Raw genomic sequence first — 20,348 nt, 5'->3', positions numbered from 1 at the left:
AAAGGGAAAGGTATTATTTACCAGGGGAAATGGTAAGCCTATATAAAGTTCAGCTGCTTTTTAAAGAGTAGAAACAAAAATGGCACGCTGGAAATAAATTTCAGGACTTGACTTACTACTCAAGCTTGGAAACTGGAAAAATTGCAAGCAGCTTTGTGGATATTTGTGTCTGTTGCTGAATGGGCACTGGGTTAATATAAGGAGAGTGCATTGCAGTTAATTAACTAAGTAGTTACCCCTCTTCTGGAAGAATCTCTCACTTCTGGTTTTCCATGGCTTGGCTCCTGTGACCACTTCTCAGTTCTTAACCATAGTCATCTCTAGGGATCTGCAGGTGTGAAAAGGTTCAGGGAAGCTACAGATACGTGTGTTGAGGTGCATTCCTCTTTAAGCAAAAGCTGAAAGCCTGAAATGCTGGGGTGAGGGGGAGCTATAAAATATTTCTAAAACCACTAATTGTAGATAGACCATTTCCAAAGAGAACCCACAAAGGTAGAATCCTGCTGATGAGAAAGGCCAAACCTGGACATGCAGAAATGGGAAAAGTCACAGGAAAAATAGAATAACTCATAACATTTCAGAAATAGAGCATAATCCCTTCATTCTCTGTGAATGAAAATTCTCTGTGAGTGAAAATTCTATCACATAAAGTTTCTCTCCTTTGTAACAAGCCCAAGAAAAGGAAAAGATTTTCTAACTTCCTCTTCAGGGTTCCATTTTAATACTAGGCGATGCTCACTATTTGAGAAAGATCTCATATCCATGCTTAGTTTTCGTTCCTCTGTTTTAGCACATTGGCCCATATTTGACCCTTAGGAAAGGGAACATGGAGCTTTTCAGGGGCCCATTGATTAAGAAGGAATATGTATTTTATAAGAAGCATTTTTCTTGAATACTCATACACTGAATGTTATCTGTATAGACTGAATAATCTCATTCTTTCTTGCTTTTTTTTTGGTACTAGTTTCTCAGTCCATTTACTCTCCACATTTAAAATAAAGATCTTGAAACTCTTTTTGATCTGTCCCTAATGAGAATTCGATCCAAAATTACAGTCATTTGGCCAGTGTTTTCCTCATTTTTAAGATGATGTAAGACGATGGTCTTTAAGATGATGGTCAGCTTGGTAAACACCATTGCCCATTATTTCTTCATCCTTCTGGTAGAGAATGCTTTCCTGCACCTCACCCTAGAAGAAGACTATATTGTATTTCTTCCTTAGGTTGTCCATTTCGGGATTCCAGTCCCTCTTTCAATTTACTCCTAACCCCTTTGACCTCTAGTTTTATCCTCCAAGTTCTTGACAGCTTTCAACATCAACTTCTTGCATCTATTTAATGAGACATTGTTCTATTTATTGTTCAGCTTATGGATGAAATTATGAAATAGCATGAAGTTTGTGATGCTCTCCTGGACTGAAAGTAATCCTTTGAGCTTTATATTGTCTCATTCATTAGTTTTAGATTCTAGACAGAGGTTTATAGTTTATTGTTGAGTTTACCGTAGATAATGTAGTCAAAAGCCGTGACCATCACATCATCTCTTGCCTCTTCTCATTATCTAAAACCTGCTGTACTATCATGGAATATATTCTGCCCTCCTATTAGGACTTATTATTTTGCAAGACAAGTTAGTTATTAGCTAGCACAGACCCAGGGCTTTCCTTTGCACATCTCTTACATGATCATATTCTTGGCAGAGAATTTAGCGTGTAGAAGGAAACTTTATACGTCTTGAATTTCTGTTGTTCCCTTTAATCTTATTAAGGCTCAGAAGGCTATTTCTTTATTTTTTTCAGGATGGAAATGAAAAAAAAAATTATGTTCATTGTCAAACTGTTTGTAGTAGTAAATTAATTTAAAATAATCAAAAATGTTCAATAGTAGAGAAATGATTTAAGCACATTATGGTAAATTTACCCAAGGTACACAGTAAAAATTATGTTTTGGGGGAAAATGATTATATGATGATATTAAATTATATTACATTATGATGTATTTTTATGATACATTTACATTATGATTTTTGTTGTTTAGTCAATAAGTTATGTGTCTGACTCTTTTGCAACCCCATGGACTGTAGCCTGCCTGGCTCCTCTGTCCTTGGGATTTCCCAGGCAAGAATACTAGAGTTGGTAACTAACCATTCCCTTCTCCAGGGGATCTTCCTGACCCAGGGATCAAACTAGCGTCTCCTGGATTGGCAGACAGATTCTTTAACTCTGAGCCACCAAGGAAGCCTATATTGTGATATTACATTATGTTTTTAATAAGGATATTTTGTATCCATGTATAGTGTGATCACAAATATGTTGAATGTACCTATATTATATAATATACAAGTTTGTATTTATTTTGACATTCATTGTGAGCAGCCCACTTAATATGAGGCAAGATCTTTTACTCTTTGAATATGATTCATGTTTTAAATGCACAGTTGAAGGATTACAAAAAAAGAAAGACTTTCTTATTCTAAGTTACTTACTCATTTTCACTGAGCCCTAAAATTGGTAGATAAAAATCTTCAAAATTTTTGTTCACTGTTTTTAACCTTTTGGAACAAAATTATTTAACTCTATGTTCCTCCAGAGTTACATACATATTCCACTCTATTTCTGCATTCTTTACATCCAAATAATATTTTTATATAAATATTTCTTAAGTAGCACAATTATTTAACATAAACCTATGAAAATAGCCTAATTTCATGGTGACCATGGGATATATTCCTTGATTCACCAACTTCACTGTAAGGTTTTAAAGGGCAAGATACTTTCTGTCCTCTTTCCCATGTAATTCCTAGTGAAGGTACACAAAGGTAATAGATCTTTCATGAGTACTTTGCAAATATTTTATGAGTGGATAAGTCTGCAAGTTTAATACCTATGATCTCATAGATGGCGTTTTTTTGAGCCTGCCACCTCTCTTATTTGGCAGTATAGTTTTTGAAAATTAAAAGTAGTTTTAGAGGGATATCTAGAATTTTCTCTAGGAAACTGTAAATTTTCGGTACTGAATTTCAGTAATTTATTTGTTGTATGTATTTCTAGAAGGCAAGGCACCTTTGAGGATTAGATCCCATGTAGGTTTTCTGTATCTTTTGGAAGGTTTCCCATATTCCTTCCATTCTGTTCTTCATCATAGATGCTCTAAATATAGTTTTCAGTTCTGATCTGAGCCACTTCAGGTTTCCTCATGTAGATTAAGAACTCCCCAAGCCAGATTTTGAGCATCTTAAAAGAAATTATGACTTATTTAACTCTGTGTCTCCATTTGATAGCACAATGATCTTACATGTAAGACTCTGAGAGTCTGACAGAGGAGCATGCAGGGACCCTCTGCCCCACCTCACCCCCCCACCCCCACCGGCATGCTGCAGTCAGGTCACATGCCGGCCACTCATACAAGGTTGTATGTGACTCAGTTCCCGAGGTTATTCCCTGCTGACCACATGTGCAAAGCAGCCATGCAGTTCTTCCTCTCATTCTCCTTTTTTTTTTTTTTTTTTTTTTAAACTGGAGGGATCTTTCCAATCTACTGATCTATTCTATGATCATTAAATGATAATGTTTTTCCCACATGTTAATCCCTGGATTTAAATTCCACTTTCTTTGTCTAAAAGAAAACAGAATAAAAATTCACAGCATATATGCTCTATTTGTATTGTTTAGAGTAAAAGAATCTAAAGGTACCTGCTACAGGAGAAAGACACAACTTCCAAACTGGGTGTGTGATAGCATGCTGCCAGTGTAAATACTCTGCCATCACCACCTTCTTTATTTTCGTGGCTTATTGACATATACCGTAATGATGGTAGCCCTCTTCCTTGTGGTGAAACTCCAGATTTTAGAATGCTTTGTGATTCTCCTTTCAACCCATGGAGCTATGTAAGGCAGGCCTCTATTATTCAAAATTTAATATAAGAAATCTAAGACACAGATTAAGTAAAGTGTATGAAACCACGCAGCTAATAATACACGGTGAAGCCAGACTGAGACCCAGCTACGTCTTTCCCCACACCCTTCTTACTTGCCCCGTTGCTCTTCAGAGATGACCAAGTGATCTCTGCTGCCGTGCTGACACTCACTTTCACACAGTAGACAATACGGTAGAATTACTGACATTTGAGCCTGTGACACCTTAAAAAGATAAGGTGTGGTTTTGTAGCATGCAGTCTGAGTTCCGTATAATTTTCAGCCTAATGAAGTTTTTCAAACAGAGACTGTCGAAGTGCTTTGTGGACTTCCTTCTGCCCTTGTTGGTGCATTTGAGCTACTGGGCAGGTTTATAATCTTCTCAGGGACTAAGAATGCAGTGTTTTGATCAGCAGTGATATTATCCCTGCCTGGCTGTTCATTGTAAAGACTCCAGATGCTCACACTATATATAATTAACAATAGAAGATATATCTCTTCTCAATACGTCTTTGTCTCCCTTCGTCATTTTGCCTTGTCTGTTTTCTTTTGCCAAGAAGCCCATGCTACAATTAAATGTCTTTAGAATAACACAGTGGAGAGTGTTTTAAAGGAACAGTGGGGGAAATTTTAGCTAGAAACATGAAGCTGGCTGTGGGGGCAGAGAAAAAGGGAAGGCACAGAGAGGCTTTGACTTGAGAAAAAGGGGGTTATTTGCAGGAAGTCTTCCCCAGCCCAGTCAACAAGCCACCCTTGACTTAGGAACATGTCTGGCTTCCATTTGCCAAGTAGATGTAAATCTGACCCTCTTAAAGAAACCACCAGGACTTTGGCATTGTGTCAGGTATAGTGGCACGCAGAAAGTCCAGTTCTTAGATGAAAGCGAAGTAATATTTAATGAAAGAAGAAAAACATCAAACCTTTTCTGTGTTGTGGACTGTTGAATAGGTACATCTTACCTTGACTTGGGCATCAGCGCTACTGGGAGAACACACAGTGAGCACTCAGCATTGTGGGGGTTGACGAGGACCTAGTTATGGTCCTTGATAAGCAAGCGCTCTGTAGCCAGACTTCAGGAGGCCACCTTGTCTTTCTGCTTCTAGAACAAAGCACGAAATGCAGTTGACATTTGGTGAACAGATCACAGTTTGTGAGCTCTGGCTATTTAGTCACAGCCCTGCCCCTCGAAAGAGCTCTGAGGAACAGAATAGAAGACCAAGGTGGTGGAGAGGTGCCTCCCTCTGGGGAGGGAACTCTGGGCAGAGCTTGTCCTGGACGCGCCCATGTGCCCCTACCAAGGCCAGCTTAATCGTCTCAGTTCAGTCGCTCAGTCGTGTCCGACTCCTTGCGACCCCATGGACCGCAGCACACCAGGCCTCCCTGTCCATCACCAACTCCCGGGGTTTACCCAAACTCATGTCCATTGAGTCGGTGATTTAAATGTCTCACCCCCTTCTAATTACCGATGTCCTGAATCAGCACGACTCCATGGCCTAGCCAAACCCACACACCAGCGCTGTAGTCCATAAATTAAGCTAGCAACCAGAGTAAGATAATTTTCCAATAATAACTTTTCACAGTTTTCTGCAGCATCAAAGTACGACCAACATTCAAGTTCTGTTCTGCAGCGAGAGAAGGAAAACCTGTGAAAATGAGTTGGAAGGGGGGAGATAGATTTCTTGCGGGTTCTTTTTAACAACAACAACAAAAAAAAAAAAGCTCCCACCCTCCAGCTCCACTGCTGCCTTTGGTCCTCAGCTCCCAAGCAGAGACTTGTTTGGGCTAATGAAGGCCTTTTCCCATCTGGGACATTCGTTTTCCTAGGCGAGGAGGCTGTTAATCAGCGTCGTCCAAAAAAACCAATGAGATCCACAGTTTTAGTGTGTGTTTCTGCCACCCTGCTGCTGGGACTCTAATAGGATTTTCACAGCTGAGGAAGGCACAGCCCCTCTCCAACGATCCCCCCCTTTCTCCCTCCAAGAAAAGACATTTCTGAATGATTCCACATGACAGCAACGGGTACATGACTTGAGATCCAGTGATTATTTTCACACTAATTTTTACTTGTGAATGCTTCTCCTCCCCCAGTCAGGTGAGTTTTTAAAGATGGGTAGACAAATGGAGAGAGAGATCAACAGACAAAAAGATCTCCTGGTATGTCTGTTTTCCAGGCATAAACAAATTCACTAAGAAGCTTCGAAACCCCTATGCCATCGACAATAATGAGCTTCTGGACTTCCTCTCCAGGGTACCATCTGATGTTCAAAAGGTACGTAATGAATGGTCACCACCAACCGGGGCCCCAACCCCAAAGTCTGGCCTGCCCCCACCAACCCCCGAGCCAGAGGGGCAGGGGGCTGTGCTTGTGTGAGTCACTGAGATAATGAATCAGAAATCCTTCAAGAGGCCTGGCTGGCAGAGAGGTGGCCATCAAAACCTTTGTCCAAAGCATGAGATGATGGGGGAAAATTATCCTGAAAAAGACTACTTAAGAATGATCTGGAACTCACGCTGCGAGGCTGCAGTGCAGAGAGGTTTGTCCTTTTTCTGACTGCTTGCCTCCCCAAAGAGGGTCAGATAGGCTCAGCAAGTGGGAACACAGGAAATCCAGAGCCGGGGGGAGGCCTGCCCATTTTCCTCCTCTTCCCGATGGCAGGCGTTCTCCAGGAAGTAGGGGACAAGAGGATTATTCTTTTGATCCTTGTTTGCCCCGATTATCTCCCGGGCCTCCCCCCTCTCCCCTTCTGTCTGAAGACTTAAGAGATTCTGAGGACAGCTCCCACTTACTCTAATGCACATAAAGGCAGAGATGGCGTGCGATCATTTGAGATTAATCAGAAGTATTACTCACAGGTAACGGTCCCTTAGTCCAGCAGTGTCCCGTTTCTGTGGATACGTAGAGATTAAGCAAGGCAATAGCACCAGAAAGTTTAGAGCAGCCTAATTCAGGCCCCCGCTGATCAGGCTGGTGTAAACCCAGAGGAGGGGAGGGCAGGCAAAGGTAAAGATCTCTCTAAAGGAGAACAGGTCATAGAATAGATAGTTGGGGAGACAGTGGCATGAAACATCATCAGGACGATCAAAGACGCAATTATGTGAGAGAATCCCAAATCAAACATTAATTTCATCCTCAGGCCAGTGTACCGTAATTCATTTCCCAGCACCTCTGGGTGGAGTGCAGAGATGTAGGGTTGACAGGTGCTTCTTTCCCCTTCATTCTGAATCCTAGAGATTAAAATAGACCCTGTGTTGCTTTTTTTCCTTTAGCCTTCATTTAATGATATAATTATCTATTAAAATATATTCTATTAATATGAATTTACTGGTTAACATTGCATTATAGGACTGTAAAATAGTAACTTGGCCTCTGTTTGTTTTGCCTTGAAGATTGACAGGCATATCATCCCCTTGGGGACCTTCACAAAACAGCTCTAAGGGAAGCGTGCCTTTTTCACATATCTGCTTTCCACCAAGTGTAGCTCAGCTTATGTGATGGGGTAGGATGTCCCTGGGGAATTTGGCACAAATACTCAAAATAGTGAGCACATGTGGTCTGTAATACAATACTTTGCACAAAGCCATTCCACAGTCAGCCTATCCAAGCCCACGCACCAAAGCAATGTGATTGCAACGTACCATCACTTGAGTCACAATGTGCATTTGTGCCTGCATCCTTGAAGAAAGGAAATTCCCAGCAAGGCCCCCCTAAGGACTGTCTGTGCACAGTTTGGGGACCAACCCTCAGCGAGGTCATCCAGTTGGCGCTGGCATGAAGACTGAGGATGCAACAAAAGAGCATTCGAGAGAGATGCCCAGGAAGCTAGTGAGATCTGCGTGTATCTCCAAGAACACTTGGTAATAACACAATAGGCAGTTTGCCACTGGGGACTCCCCACGTGCTCGTGTTTGTCGCAGATGTTTTAGCCATTATACAGTAAATGAAATCCATTTTGAAGAGAAATCTTTATTAGTCTGGGGCTGGTATCCATTTCAACATTCTTTCCCTCTCTGGCAAAAGAAATGGATATAATTGGCAGAAGTTTTTTTCCCCCAAGATTTTAGATACTTCGAAATGAATAATTCGTAGTAAGTTGCTGTATCATATACTAAGATAAACATTCCCAAAGGGCCATTATTAAGCTCTTTCCTGGTCAAACACGGGCACACACACAACTGAAATCTAGCAGTGCCCCGAGAGCAGGTAGAAACCCATGCATCTCATTAGAAAAATCTGCTTTTAATATTTTGGTTTCAAGAAATGATGCATGACTCTTCAAATCCTTCCTGCAATTAATCCCTCCATGTTCCTGTGTTTAGAAAATGATTCATTACCTTTGAACCTTCCTGCCTTTGCCGTGCCGTGTCCTCGGGGAGCCATTAACACACTGTGGTGAGCTAGGGTTACCTAACCGCCAGCGCCACGTCTGTCTGTTTTCACAGGTGCAGTATGCGGAGTTGAAGCCGGGCAGTAGCCAGAGCCCCGTTCGGAAGAAGCGCAACGCGCTCTAGGACACACGCTGACTTTGGACGCCAGCAGCCGATGGCCTGTTGGACGGATGAGACCGGGTTCTCTGTCGTTCGGTGGCAGCCGTGGTGTCTTTCTGAGATGCATGCCGTGTGGAGCCCTGTCTTTACCCTCCCGTCTTCACGGCATAGATGCACGTGCCCATGGGCGCATCCGTGTGCAGGGGTGATCGACTTGCGTCTGGAGTCAGCCCAGCGAAAGAAAACACTCCATAGACTGTAAAAGACCAACATCCCTTCTTCCAACAGGACATTAAAGCAAGCGTCCAGGGGTCTCAGCACCCTCCTTGAGAACAGCCAGGAGGCCACTTAGATGCCAGCGTGACTTTGAACGTGTTTTCGCATCTCTGACAGTTTCGCATCAAGATTCAGTGACGTTCACTTGCACCCTCACCCTCCTTTCAGATGATTGTTTTTTTTTGTTTCCCCCTCTGAGTTAACAAGTCCTTGATAGCCACCATCTACCCAAATAATGTATATTATAAATAGATTTTTTTTTTAATTATTACCTGGATCATCCCAGTTCTTTGGGGATCTTTCAGCCATAACAACTAAAGACCTAGATGTAAAATTTCAGTAAGCTGCTTGGTGCTGGATGCCAGCCTGCCTCCTGGTCCATTGCTGGCAATGGATGCTCTAGAATGTTCTGAGAGAACATTCACCCAAAACGTGAAGGACTCAGTGAAAATATTTGGGTGCTTCAAATAGCCATTTCTTCTGATGTTACTTTTTGCTAATTTCCCAAATATAATCTCAGTAGTATAGCTTGAGAAAGAGGGGGAGGGGGTGAATGAGTGAATTCTGAGAGTATTTAGAAAGACTGAGGAGCAAGGGGCCAATGAATGTGGCTGCTTATCTGAATGTCATAATCCCTTCACTTGCCTGCACTTTTAAGAAAGTAAAAATGCTGTAACAATCCACATGGCTCTTTTGTTCCTAAGCAAAATAAGCTACACATAATAAAAACATGTATCTCAGAACCCTATTCCTAGAAAGGTACAATCCCCAAAGTCTTTTTGAGTATACCATACTGTCCCATTTCACTGTAACCTCCTCCAAGTAAATATCCCAATTTTTGTGCATATATAAAATGTATGCAAATATCTTTCTGTTCAAATTATATTTAAGTTGTAAAAACCATATTTTGTTGACACATACTTTGTATGTGCAGTTTTATATGTATATATATATATATATATGTATGTATTGTAAAGAAAAATTGAAGTAAAAAGATCTGATTCAATAGTGAGTTTTACTGGGTTTTTTTTTTTTCTCTCTCTCTCTGGGTTGTAATTTAATAATCTTCAAACAAAATGTTTATGAAAAATGCCAAAGAGTCTAAACCTTATCATCCTGTGTCTGTTTTTCTTCATATTCTATCTTCCTGGGTTGCTTTCTCGCTGAGCCAGATTTCTGCATGATTTGATTTACTTCAAGTTAATGAAGCTGGCTGAAAAAGAACCTTGCAGAAATTATAAAAGCTCCAGTAAATCTCTGAGTTGTACATACAATAGATACCCAAGAACCTCTTTTGTTAAACCAGTTACTCAATCTTCTGTGTAAACAATGCCTCATTGTCTCACTCCCAACTACCATCCAGTTTATCACAGTCTGTCATTTTGTAATGACCTAAGTCAGACATTTTTAAACAGACACGTGAGATCTGATCAGTCATTTGAATGAAAACTTTCAGCAGCAAAATAACCCCTTATTTATTCACAAGTGGAACCAATACTTTATTGTTGCTCTTTTCTATAGAAACTCAAAATGAAATAATTCGCCCGAAAAGAAGGCGTCATTAGTTAGGCTTATTTCTTCTGTAGTCCGATTGGAATTTTCAGCATTGAGTTTAGGACACAAATAGCAGCTGAGATGCAAAAGCAAGGACAGAATCAACCTTTAATAACTTTGTATGGAAAACAATTGTTAATTGAGTAAGTAGTCATGGGATGTTAAAAATGAATGTTATCTGCAAGTGAAATGTTAAGATTCATACAAGTTGTCAAATGCCATATGAAAGATTTGGGGATGCTTTGTAGATAAGATTTATGGGGTATGGTCTTGTCATGTGATAATTAAACATAATTTAGTAGGAATGTTGAAAGCCGGAACAAACTCTCCTGGTTCTCTTCTCAAGCCCATCCCCTACCCAGCCTGGATGTCTTACAGGCATCTCTTCCTCAGCAGGTCAGGAATTTAGCATTATTCCTGTGTTCAGGACCCCGAACTCCACAACTTCCTACTAGCTTTGTTATTTCCCTTACTGGCACAGGCATCTTAAGGTTGGGAGGCCCCTTGTTGTTGAGGTCTAAGTTGTATTCGACTCTTTTGCAAGCCCGTGGACCCCTTCTCCGGGCTCCTCTGTCCATGGGATTTTCCAGGCAAGTATACTGGAGTGGGTTGCCATTTCCTTCTCCAGGGCATCTTCCTTGGCCTCTTTTTCTTTTTCAGTCCTCATGCCTTTTTCCTGTCTCCCAACCTGTGCAATCTGGTAGATCCAGTGTTGGAAAGTCATCTTATCCATTTCTGATCACAACCACCCAAGCCTCTGCTCAATCTGAGGCCTCTCTAACCTCTCCCAAGTCAAGGTAACTGTGACAATTACTTTACACCAGGTCACTCTTCATTCAGACTATGATTTTCCCTTGAAATGCTTTCTCCCCAGTTTCTACCCAGATTAATTCTGCCTGCCTTCAAAACATTCAAAAGTCCCCTGCCCACATATGCTTTATTATTAGTTTCTTGGCTGTGTTGGAGTCCACTGTTCTTGTTCACACCCCCTCATCTTACATGTTTCTGGCATCTGCTGTATTCTGCCATGACTCATAATTACCATAATTAACTCCCGCCTTCCTCTTCTTGGTAGCCCATCCTACCTGGCACCTAATAGACACTTAGAAAATACATGATTAACAGATCAGGTTATAGAGACCTGTTCTTTCTCTGCCCTTTCATGTGTGATTCTCAGAGGGCTGAGCTGGATAAATGAGAGTGGTCTATCCCAGGAAATAATTTCTTGCATTAAGTGCACAGCTTAGATTATGACATTATTTATAAACTCTGGCTGTGTTAATTATAAGCTTTTAAATTAAGCAATGTCTTATATTTGGAGAAGTCCTTACCTCCATGTCAATGGAAAATGTTTATTTGTAGATGAATCAAAGCTCTCTTGGTTCTCTTCTAAGCTCAGTTTTTGATTCTTTTATCATTGAACAAACATATTGAATGCTGATGATACACTTGAATGAAACAGAGAACATTCCCTTAGTAGAGCCAGACATTAAACAGATATTTTTAAGCAGGATCATGGCATTACATTCTCAGAGTCAACTTTTAAAAAGAGCATTCTGGCTGCAGTGGGTATATTAGTAATTATGAATGTCCAGAGACGAGCCAGTTGCAGGGCTGTGGATAAGCTGATGGTAGGCTGGACTTTCAAATAACAGTACCAGAAAAAGAAAAATATATCAGTGAAATTGGAGAGAAGTTACGGGATTAAAGTGAGCAGGACTTCACAGTTTCTTAACTATGGGGTGAGGGAGAGAGGAGGTAGATCAACGATAGTGCTCAGTCCACTTGTCTCTGGATCTAAGAAGATGGGCTTGCCTTTGAGCAAGAAAGAATTATAAGAGCAGCCAGGGAAGTAACTGCAGGAGCCCAGTGTTAGATAGTGTTGAATTTGAGATGCTTGAGAAGCCTCCAAATGGGAATGTCTAAGAGGTGACTGGATACATGAATATGGAGCTAAAAGAAGAAATGTTCTGTACTTTAGGTACACTTAAGGACCAACAGTCACAGAAAACGAAGTTACATGCTTCAAGAGATTGAACTCAACACTCATAGTCATATATATACATATATATATAATCTTTATCTATAGATTAGTTAGCAAAGACTGTAAATAGAATAAAATTAAATAGGTAAGCAGTGAGCACATTGCCATTGAATATAAGGTGGGAGCATGTTTCCAGAAAGCAGGTGTGGTCCATAGTGCTGAATACCACTGAGCTCCTGTAGATTGAGGACAGAATAATGAGCTTAAAATGATGTGGCAGTTGAGAGGAACTTGGCAATGAGTCATTTCAGTGGAGTAGTAAGAGGAAACACCAGATAGTGGTTGACATGTGTGGATGTCTGGACACGGAGACTGGATGGAGGTAACTCTGAAAGTTTCACTGCAAGAAAGAGAGAGAGAGCAGAGATTGGGAATGAAAGAAGGTCTACAGGAAAACCGTATTAAGAAAAAAATTGCATGTGTCATGAACTCAGTGTATATGCATCAGCTATAAAAAATTCCTCTTGAGTATGAGATGAAGTTGATCATGTTGTTGCTTAGTTGTTAAGTTGTGTCCGACTCCTTTGTGACCCCATGGACGGTAGCCCCCCAGGCTCTTCTGTCCATGGGATTTCCCAGCCAAGAATACTGGAGTGGGTTGCCCTTTCCTTCTCCAGGGCATCTTCCAGACCCATGATCAAACCATGCATCTCCGGCGTTGGCAGGAGGGTTCTTCGCCATTGAGCCTGGGAAGCCCTGAAGTTGACTATATTCATAATTTAAAATTATGTTCTGTCAAAACCCACCTCTCCTTTATGTAGTATTAATCTAACTTTTATAGCAAAAGAATGGCTGAAAAATTGAAATAGAATATTCTCTGAAAATATTATGAGTAGTCAATTGATAATTGAATACAAGTCAAGGGTGACTTCTAAAGTATGGCTTAAAGCACATTACCTCTTTATATCGGTCTCCTTGTATAAAACCTGCCATTCTGTTCTGGCATTTTAATGTAATGATTTACATGGGGAAAAATGGATGGTCAAACACATCAGAATTGTTAACATTTTATAGCACTTATCAAATGCCAGATACTTTCTAAGTGGTTTAGATGTAATAGCCCATTTAATAATTTTTAAAAAGCAACTATGATATTCTTCTAAATACTTGTTTAAAAAAAATACCACCAATCTTCTGCAAACTGTTTTAGAAAATAACAAAAAAGATTACACTTTTCTACACATTTTATGAGGCCGATATACTCGTCATCCCCAAACACAAGATGATACAAGAATAGAAAATGACCAAAATCCCTTATGTACATAAATGTAAAATTATGCAAGATATATAGGCCTTTACACTGAAAAAAAAAATTAATGAGAGGTGGAAGATAAACAAATGAAGGGATTTATGGATTAAAAGTTCAATATATTAAGATGTCAATAGATTAGATTGAACATAAGCCTGATAAAAATTAGAAGATTTTTTTGCAGGAATTAATTCACTGACTACAAAATGTATATAGAAATGTGAGAGTTCAAGAATAGTCAAAGCAATCTTACAGGTAATAACTCTAGCAGATGTCCAGATGTATTACAAAGCTATTGTAACTAAGACAATGTGGTATTGGCACAAAGGTAGACAAATGGGTCAAAGTTGAAAAGACGAGGAGTAGATCCACACATATTTGGTAACCTGTGACTTAATTTATGTCAAAGGTAACATATTTGCAGTGCATAGGGAAAAGACCTTTTTGAAAAATGATACTGGGTCATTTTAGCATCCATGTGGACAAAATGAATCTTGATCTCTTCCTTATACAATTTATAAGAATCAATTCCATATGAGTTTGCAGATCCAAAAGTGGATGGCAAAATAAAGATTTCAGAAAAAGATGTAGGAAAATATTTTCACACCTATGTGATATGCAAAAATTTCTTCAACTGGAGATGAGATGCTAATCATAAAGGGAAAATACTGTTAGACTGTTGATCATTACAATTATCTTTTCCTCAAAAAATATGATTGAGTGTAAAGATAAGCCACAAAGTGGGAGAATATATGCAAACTCTACCTGTAATCTGACAAAGGATTCTTGTCCAGAGCACATAAAGATCTATAATGAAAAGGCAGATAACCCAGTAGAAAAATGGGCAAGAGGCTCGAACAGGCACTGTATAAATGAGCCTATCTAAATGGCCAGCAAATATATAGAGAGGTGCTCAACATCATCAGTTATTAGACAAATGCAAATTGAAATCACAAAATGATACAAGTGCACATAGTCAGAATAACTAAAATGGAAAAGTCAATATTAAGTGTTGTTAAGAATGTGAAAAAAATTCTCATACTTGCTGGTGGATGGAAAAGTAAACTGGTACAACCACTTTGGAAAACCATTTGGCAGTATCTATCAAAGCTAACTGTATGCATACCCTGTGGCCTTTCCCCCAGTTTTCCTCTTAGGTATACAACCAGTAGATATGTGCCTGTTAATAAAAGACATGCCTGAGAATATCCATAGTAGCACTATTTATATAAGTGAAAACAGTCTGCAAGCATACATATGTAGTATGTATAAATATACACACATGCATATGAAATCTCTGAATTGATCATAATCTGTCACTGACTCTACAATGGAATACACAGAGAAATGAAATAAATAATAATGTTACGTGCAACAACATGGATAAATTTCACATTTTGTTGAGCAAAACAAGACACATGCACAGATGAATGCAATGTATGATTTCATTTATATGACATTCAGAAACAGGGAAAATACATTCTGTGACATTAGAGTCAGAAGCTATGGGTATAGTGACCAAGTGGACTCCAGAATGATGCTACTGGTCAGTTGTTTTGGTTTGAACTCTCGTTACATGAACTTTTTGTTCATTTTGTGAAGTTCCCTGAGCTATAACTTTATGACTAATGTAATTTCCTACATGTTTCCTAAAAAGAAAAGAAAAACAATGGAGCATGACAATTTTATCCCTAATTTACAATGAAAAAAGCTGAGGCCAATCACTGTTAAAATATTTTAAACATAAAAAGAACCTATTCCAATAAACCTTTAAAATTGTTTAAGAGTTGAGAGTCCTTTTGAACAATAAACACAAAGAAGACAGTTCCTACCTAATCTTTTTGCTTTTGAATATTCAATTTCACCTTAAATCAACCATCAATTTTTAAAAAATCTTTATTATCAGGAGTACTAAGAATGGCTTCTAACTGATCATATGCTGAATCATTAAAAAGTTGCTTTACATAAGCAAACTGACCCATAAAACCACAGGATCCAGTGTTCCCCCAATTTTTAACCTAAGTTTATACTTAGGTTCATTGAGCCTGGCATCCTAGGGCATCTCTCATATGAATCATTCATTTTCTTCCTCTTTTATATATTAAAGATTATGAGAAAAAAGATGATGGATTTTTTTTTTGGTTCCATAGGAAGGCTACGTGTCTTCTCTCCCACAGGAAGAAAGAGAGATGGATGATTGATAGATATATATAGAAGATAGAAATCAATAATATAGTTGAGAGTGTATGTATATACAGATATATGCATATACATATATATATATATATATAGTTGAAATGGAAAACTTTACCTTCTTTGCTCAGTAGTTGGAGGCCTACAAATTAAACTCACCTAGCAGATTTACAAGAGAAAGAACAGATTTTAACAATGTGTGCACATAAGGCAGATCACAAAGAAATGTGACTCCAAGTGGGCAGTTAGAGTCTGGGGCTTAAGACATAAAGAGACTTGTGGACACAGTCAGGGAAGGAGAGGGGAGGACGAATTGAGAGAGTAGAATTGAAACATATGCAGTATCATATGTAGAATATGTAGAATAGACAGCCTGTGGGAATTTGCTTCTGATGCAGGGAGCTCGAATCTGGTGCTCTGTGACAACCTAGATGGGTGGGAGGTGGGAGGGAGGTCCAAGAAGGAGGGGCGTGTGGGGCTGATTCATGTTGATGCATGGCAGAAATCAACACAATCTTGTAAAGATATTATCCTCCAAGTAAAAATAAATTTAAAAATAAATTAAGACAATATGAAAAGAAAAAAGAATTTGGGGCTTGAATACCACCTTAAGGGGTGAAGGGAAGGAGGAGAAAGGCAAGTAAAATGGGAAGGTAAATGACTTGTCAGAGGGGGGCAGAAGGGATAGTACATGGAAAACTAGTGACTTTTAGGAAAAATAGATGGGTCCTCCGTAGAAGAGAGGGACAGGAAACAGGATGGTTTTGTGACAGTGGCCCTCTAGGTGTGGTGTCTTCTCATTGTCCCTGGTGATTAGAGTCTACCTTCCTATGTTACTCTTGGGCAGGGAATTTAAAACAATTCAGTTATTTGTGGGAGTCTCTGCTTTTAGTCAGATAAAGGAGTTCAGGAAAAAATTTCATCTGTTGATTTTCAAATACTCTCAGCTCAAAATAATTTGTGTATCACAAATGTATATTCTGGACTCCTTCAACATGCATGACACACATATAGTCATACATTTTTGTGAAATTTTACATATCTCCAAAAATTGACCCAAAGATTCCAATTAAGAATCCAATCATTGTGTTTTCAGGCAAAATATTAGAAGTTTGTCTCTTGCTGGGTTTGAAACCAGGGTACAGCAGTGTTTTTCTAGGAGCCCAAAATCAGTAGCTTGCTCATTGCCAGAATCCGACTCATTCACTTCTGATCCAGGTTTTCTCTGGGAAATGTTTTATTAAGTTAGTCTTTGTAGGCTGAAAAATCCTAAAATTTCAGTTGGTTGTTGTTGTTTTATAACAATAACAAGTTTCTATCACCCATGTATTTTCATTATTAGATCAAAACAGCTGGTTGGAATAGTAAAAACACATGAAATCATTTGTTTAACTGCATAATAAACAGCTGCCCTAACTGACTGACTGTGCATCTGCCCGGCAAAGGCTTGAGGTGAGTTTGCTTTTGTTTGGACATTTTTATCCCCAAAAGGCCTGCACAGCTTAGAGAAGCAGTCGAGCCAAGAAGAGTTAACAGAACAAGTAGGACATTCCTGGCGCACTGAAGGGAGACCACAGATTTTTTTTTTTCTCCAGTCGAGGCGTGAATCAATCACCTGTATGTTATTTACATTGCATGCGGGGCTGCACCCAGGCAGAAGCTGGAAGCTGATAGACGAGAATCTGGTATAACAAGCAGGACGCACTGCTTCTGATGGGAGAAAGGGTTGGACATCATGGTCAGGCTCTAGTCTGGCAACACATCACATCTGGATGGAGCTGAGCTTGCTTAGGGAGAGCACACAGGTTCCTCTCGTCTCAAACTCCGAAAGTTTTGCCCTTGACTATATTTACTGACAACTTTCGGTGTAGCAACTTTTACCCGAAGAAAGTGTTACCTGGCTTATGACTCAGTAGAAAAAAATACCTTATCATGTAAAAATTACTATTTCTTCTTTTTCATATTGTCTGTACTATATATACCTTCGCTGATGGCCCAGAAGGTAAAGCGCCTACATGCAATGCGGGAGACCTGGGTTCAATCCCCGGGCTGGGAAGATCCCCTGCAGGAGGAAATGGCAACCCACTCCAGTATTCTTGCCTGGAAAATTCCACGGATGGAGGAGCCTGTGTAGGCTACAGTCCATGGGGTCGCAAAGAGTCAGACACAGTACTATATATATATATATATACATATATGTATATATATATATAATATACTATGTATATTCCATTTTATAATCATCTGAAATGTTTGTGCTGAATATTCCTTTCTCTTCCAAAGCATTAATAAAGATGTTTGAACAGGTCAGCATGTAACATTGATCCCTTCAGTCCAGTGATCAGACACTTCTTTTAAACTAGATCCAGGAGCATTTGTCACAATTACAATCTTAAGAAATGTTTGTTTTCAACTAATCAGTCTGTATTTTTTTTTCAGCAAATTAAAATTGGAGCTTTGTTAAATACTAATGAATCTTTTATACTGATTTTAAATAGCAAACAGACCTCATGCTCTTCTCCAGATAATTCCATTCACTGAATATCCTCAAGTTGAAGCTTCATAATTGATAGTAGTAAATTTGCTTTTAAAACCTTGGGTCATTACAGGCATCCCAGTAGCTACTGTTTCTTGATGGTCATTGATATTCAAAGCACTTAGAAATCATAGTGTTAGTCAATTACAATGATATTTTGCATGATTAACAGGGTCTGTCTAGGCCTAGGGTTTTGATCTGTGCTTCAATTCTTGATTTTACACGAACCATTTTGAAAGGTCCTGGTTAGGAGGTTGGGAGGAGGGGGCAGGGGTGAAAACTCTGTCTGGGTCATTTTAGGACTATTGACGTGAAGGATAAGGTTTCCTGACAGCTCTTTCCTGTGTTTCTTATAAATGGTAACTTGGTCAAGCTGTCCATTTCTATCAAGTATTCATATTGACTGTTCCTGTGAAAGATTTCCAAATGAATAGTGTCTCATTCATTTTAATAATTAATGCCCCCTTTTCTCCTAACCCTTAGATTTCAGCCTGGATTTCGATTATTCATAGTCCTATGGGAACATGAATGCAAGGCACACGTTCTCTTCAAACTTGCCATTAAGTTTTAAACTTTATCGTTTTGCACTTCTCTTCCAACGTCCTGATAAGCTATATAACTGCTACCTTATTTAATCTGTTTCTCGCTCTCTTTCTCTCTTTTACAGCTGTCCATTTTCTCAACAGAGGCAGCAAATATTTCACATATCCTAAAACAGGCAATTTAAAATGGGGGTGAGGGGAGCTCAGAGGGCTGGTTGAGCCCAGATTTGGACTATATTGAAATGAAAACCACTTTGCTTCCTCCAATTGCCTTTCATTAACATTTGATTGTTATTGGCTTGGGTGACCTCATTGACCTGGAGCTAGGAAGGAAGAAGTTCAAGTTCACAGCTGGGTACTATGGTAATTTACTGTATGTCTCTGGGCAGCACATTTATCTTCCTGGGGCCCCAATTTCTTCATTACTAGATTAGAAATAATAACACCCAAATGATGGGGTTTTGAATAACAAACATAAATGCTCATCAATGTCAGGCACATATTGTATACTTTTATTAAATTAAGATGCACACCTATGTATATACTTGCTTATCTGGAGGAGGAAATAGAAACCCACTCCGTAGTCTTGCCTGGAGAATCCCATGGACAGAGTAGCCTGGCGGGCTATAGTCCATAGGGTCTCAAATAGTTGGACAGAGCTGAGCGACTGAGCCTGCTCACATGTGTGTATGTACGTATATATAAGTGCATGTATCACTGGTGCAGTTTGATGAATCTTTACTAATTGAATATCGTTATGAAACCAGCACCCAGGTCAAGAAACTTGACATTGCCAGCACCCCAGAAGCCTCTCCTGTGCCTCTTTTCATGACTGTTCCTCGGGTACATGCAGGAGTTCTCAGACTTGGCACTATTGGTCTTTGGGGCCAGATACTTCTCGGTTACAGATTGTACACATAATGTTTAGCAGCATCCCTGGCTTCTGACAGTGAGTTGCCTATAGTATGTCCCAACTCTGCTAAAATCTGACAGTCAAAAATGTCTCCAGTGGTCTAGTGGTTAAGACTTGGCTCTTCCACTGCAGGGGGGGCAGGTTCAAGCCCTGGTTGGGAACTAAGATTCCACGTGCCCTGTGGTGTGGGAAACCAAAACAAGTCTCTAGATGTTGCCAAATGTTTGGTATACTGTAGGGGAGGAGGGGCTGGCAAAATGTGAGACCCTCTGGTGTATGCTGTTCTTTACACCACTGGGACCTAAGTCCTGAGGGGCCTCCTGTGTGAGCTGTCGTTTCTTCCCTTCTGTCTCCCCTCCTCTCCGGGTACTCAGGCATCTGAGAGAAACTTCCGAGTACAAACTACTCCCCAGTAGGTTCACTGCCTAGGGGTTCTGAAATCCACATCCTCCCCAAGCCTGGAGCCCCAAATGTCTTGCTTCTCTTCCCATTTCTCCCTAGCTCCTATCAACCTCTGCTAGTAGAAGTTTAAATTGGTTCAATCACTTTGGAAAACTTTTGGCAGTATTTACTAAGGATTTATTAAGCTACACATATGTGTACCTTGTGACTACACCCTAGTTTATTTTGAATTGTTTACTTA

General features: G+C 39.7%; 1 protein-coding gene across 3 annotated transcripts in view; it reads left to right on the top strand.

Annotated features, from left to right (window-relative positions):
• The window catches only part of MCTP2 (multiple C2 and transmembrane domain containing 2), a 260,480-nt gene extending 250,794 nt beyond the window's left edge, over positions 1-9,686 (top strand). For all 3 annotated transcript variants that reach the window (XM_070478182.1, XM_070478183.1, XM_070478184.1), the window contains 2 exons: positions 6,085-6,182; positions 8,354-9,686. In XM_070478182.1, coding sequence (XP_070334283.1) covers positions 6,085-6,182; positions 8,354-8,422 — 167 coding nt within the window. In that variant the 3' untranslated portion in view covers positions 8,423-9,686. The remainder of the gene's footprint in view (positions 1-6,084; positions 6,183-8,353) is intronic.
• Positions 9,687-20,348: the final 10,662 nt, after the last annotated feature.

Source organism: Odocoileus virginianus, chromosome 16, assembly GCF_023699985.2.
Source record: "Odocoileus virginianus isolate 20LAN1187 ecotype Illinois chromosome 16, Ovbor_1.2, whole genome shotgun sequence".
Classification (NCBI taxonomy): Eukaryota; Metazoa; Chordata; class Mammalia; order Artiodactyla; family Cervidae; genus Odocoileus; species Odocoileus virginianus.
This window is presented reverse-complemented; position numbering and strand designations above follow the sequence as displayed.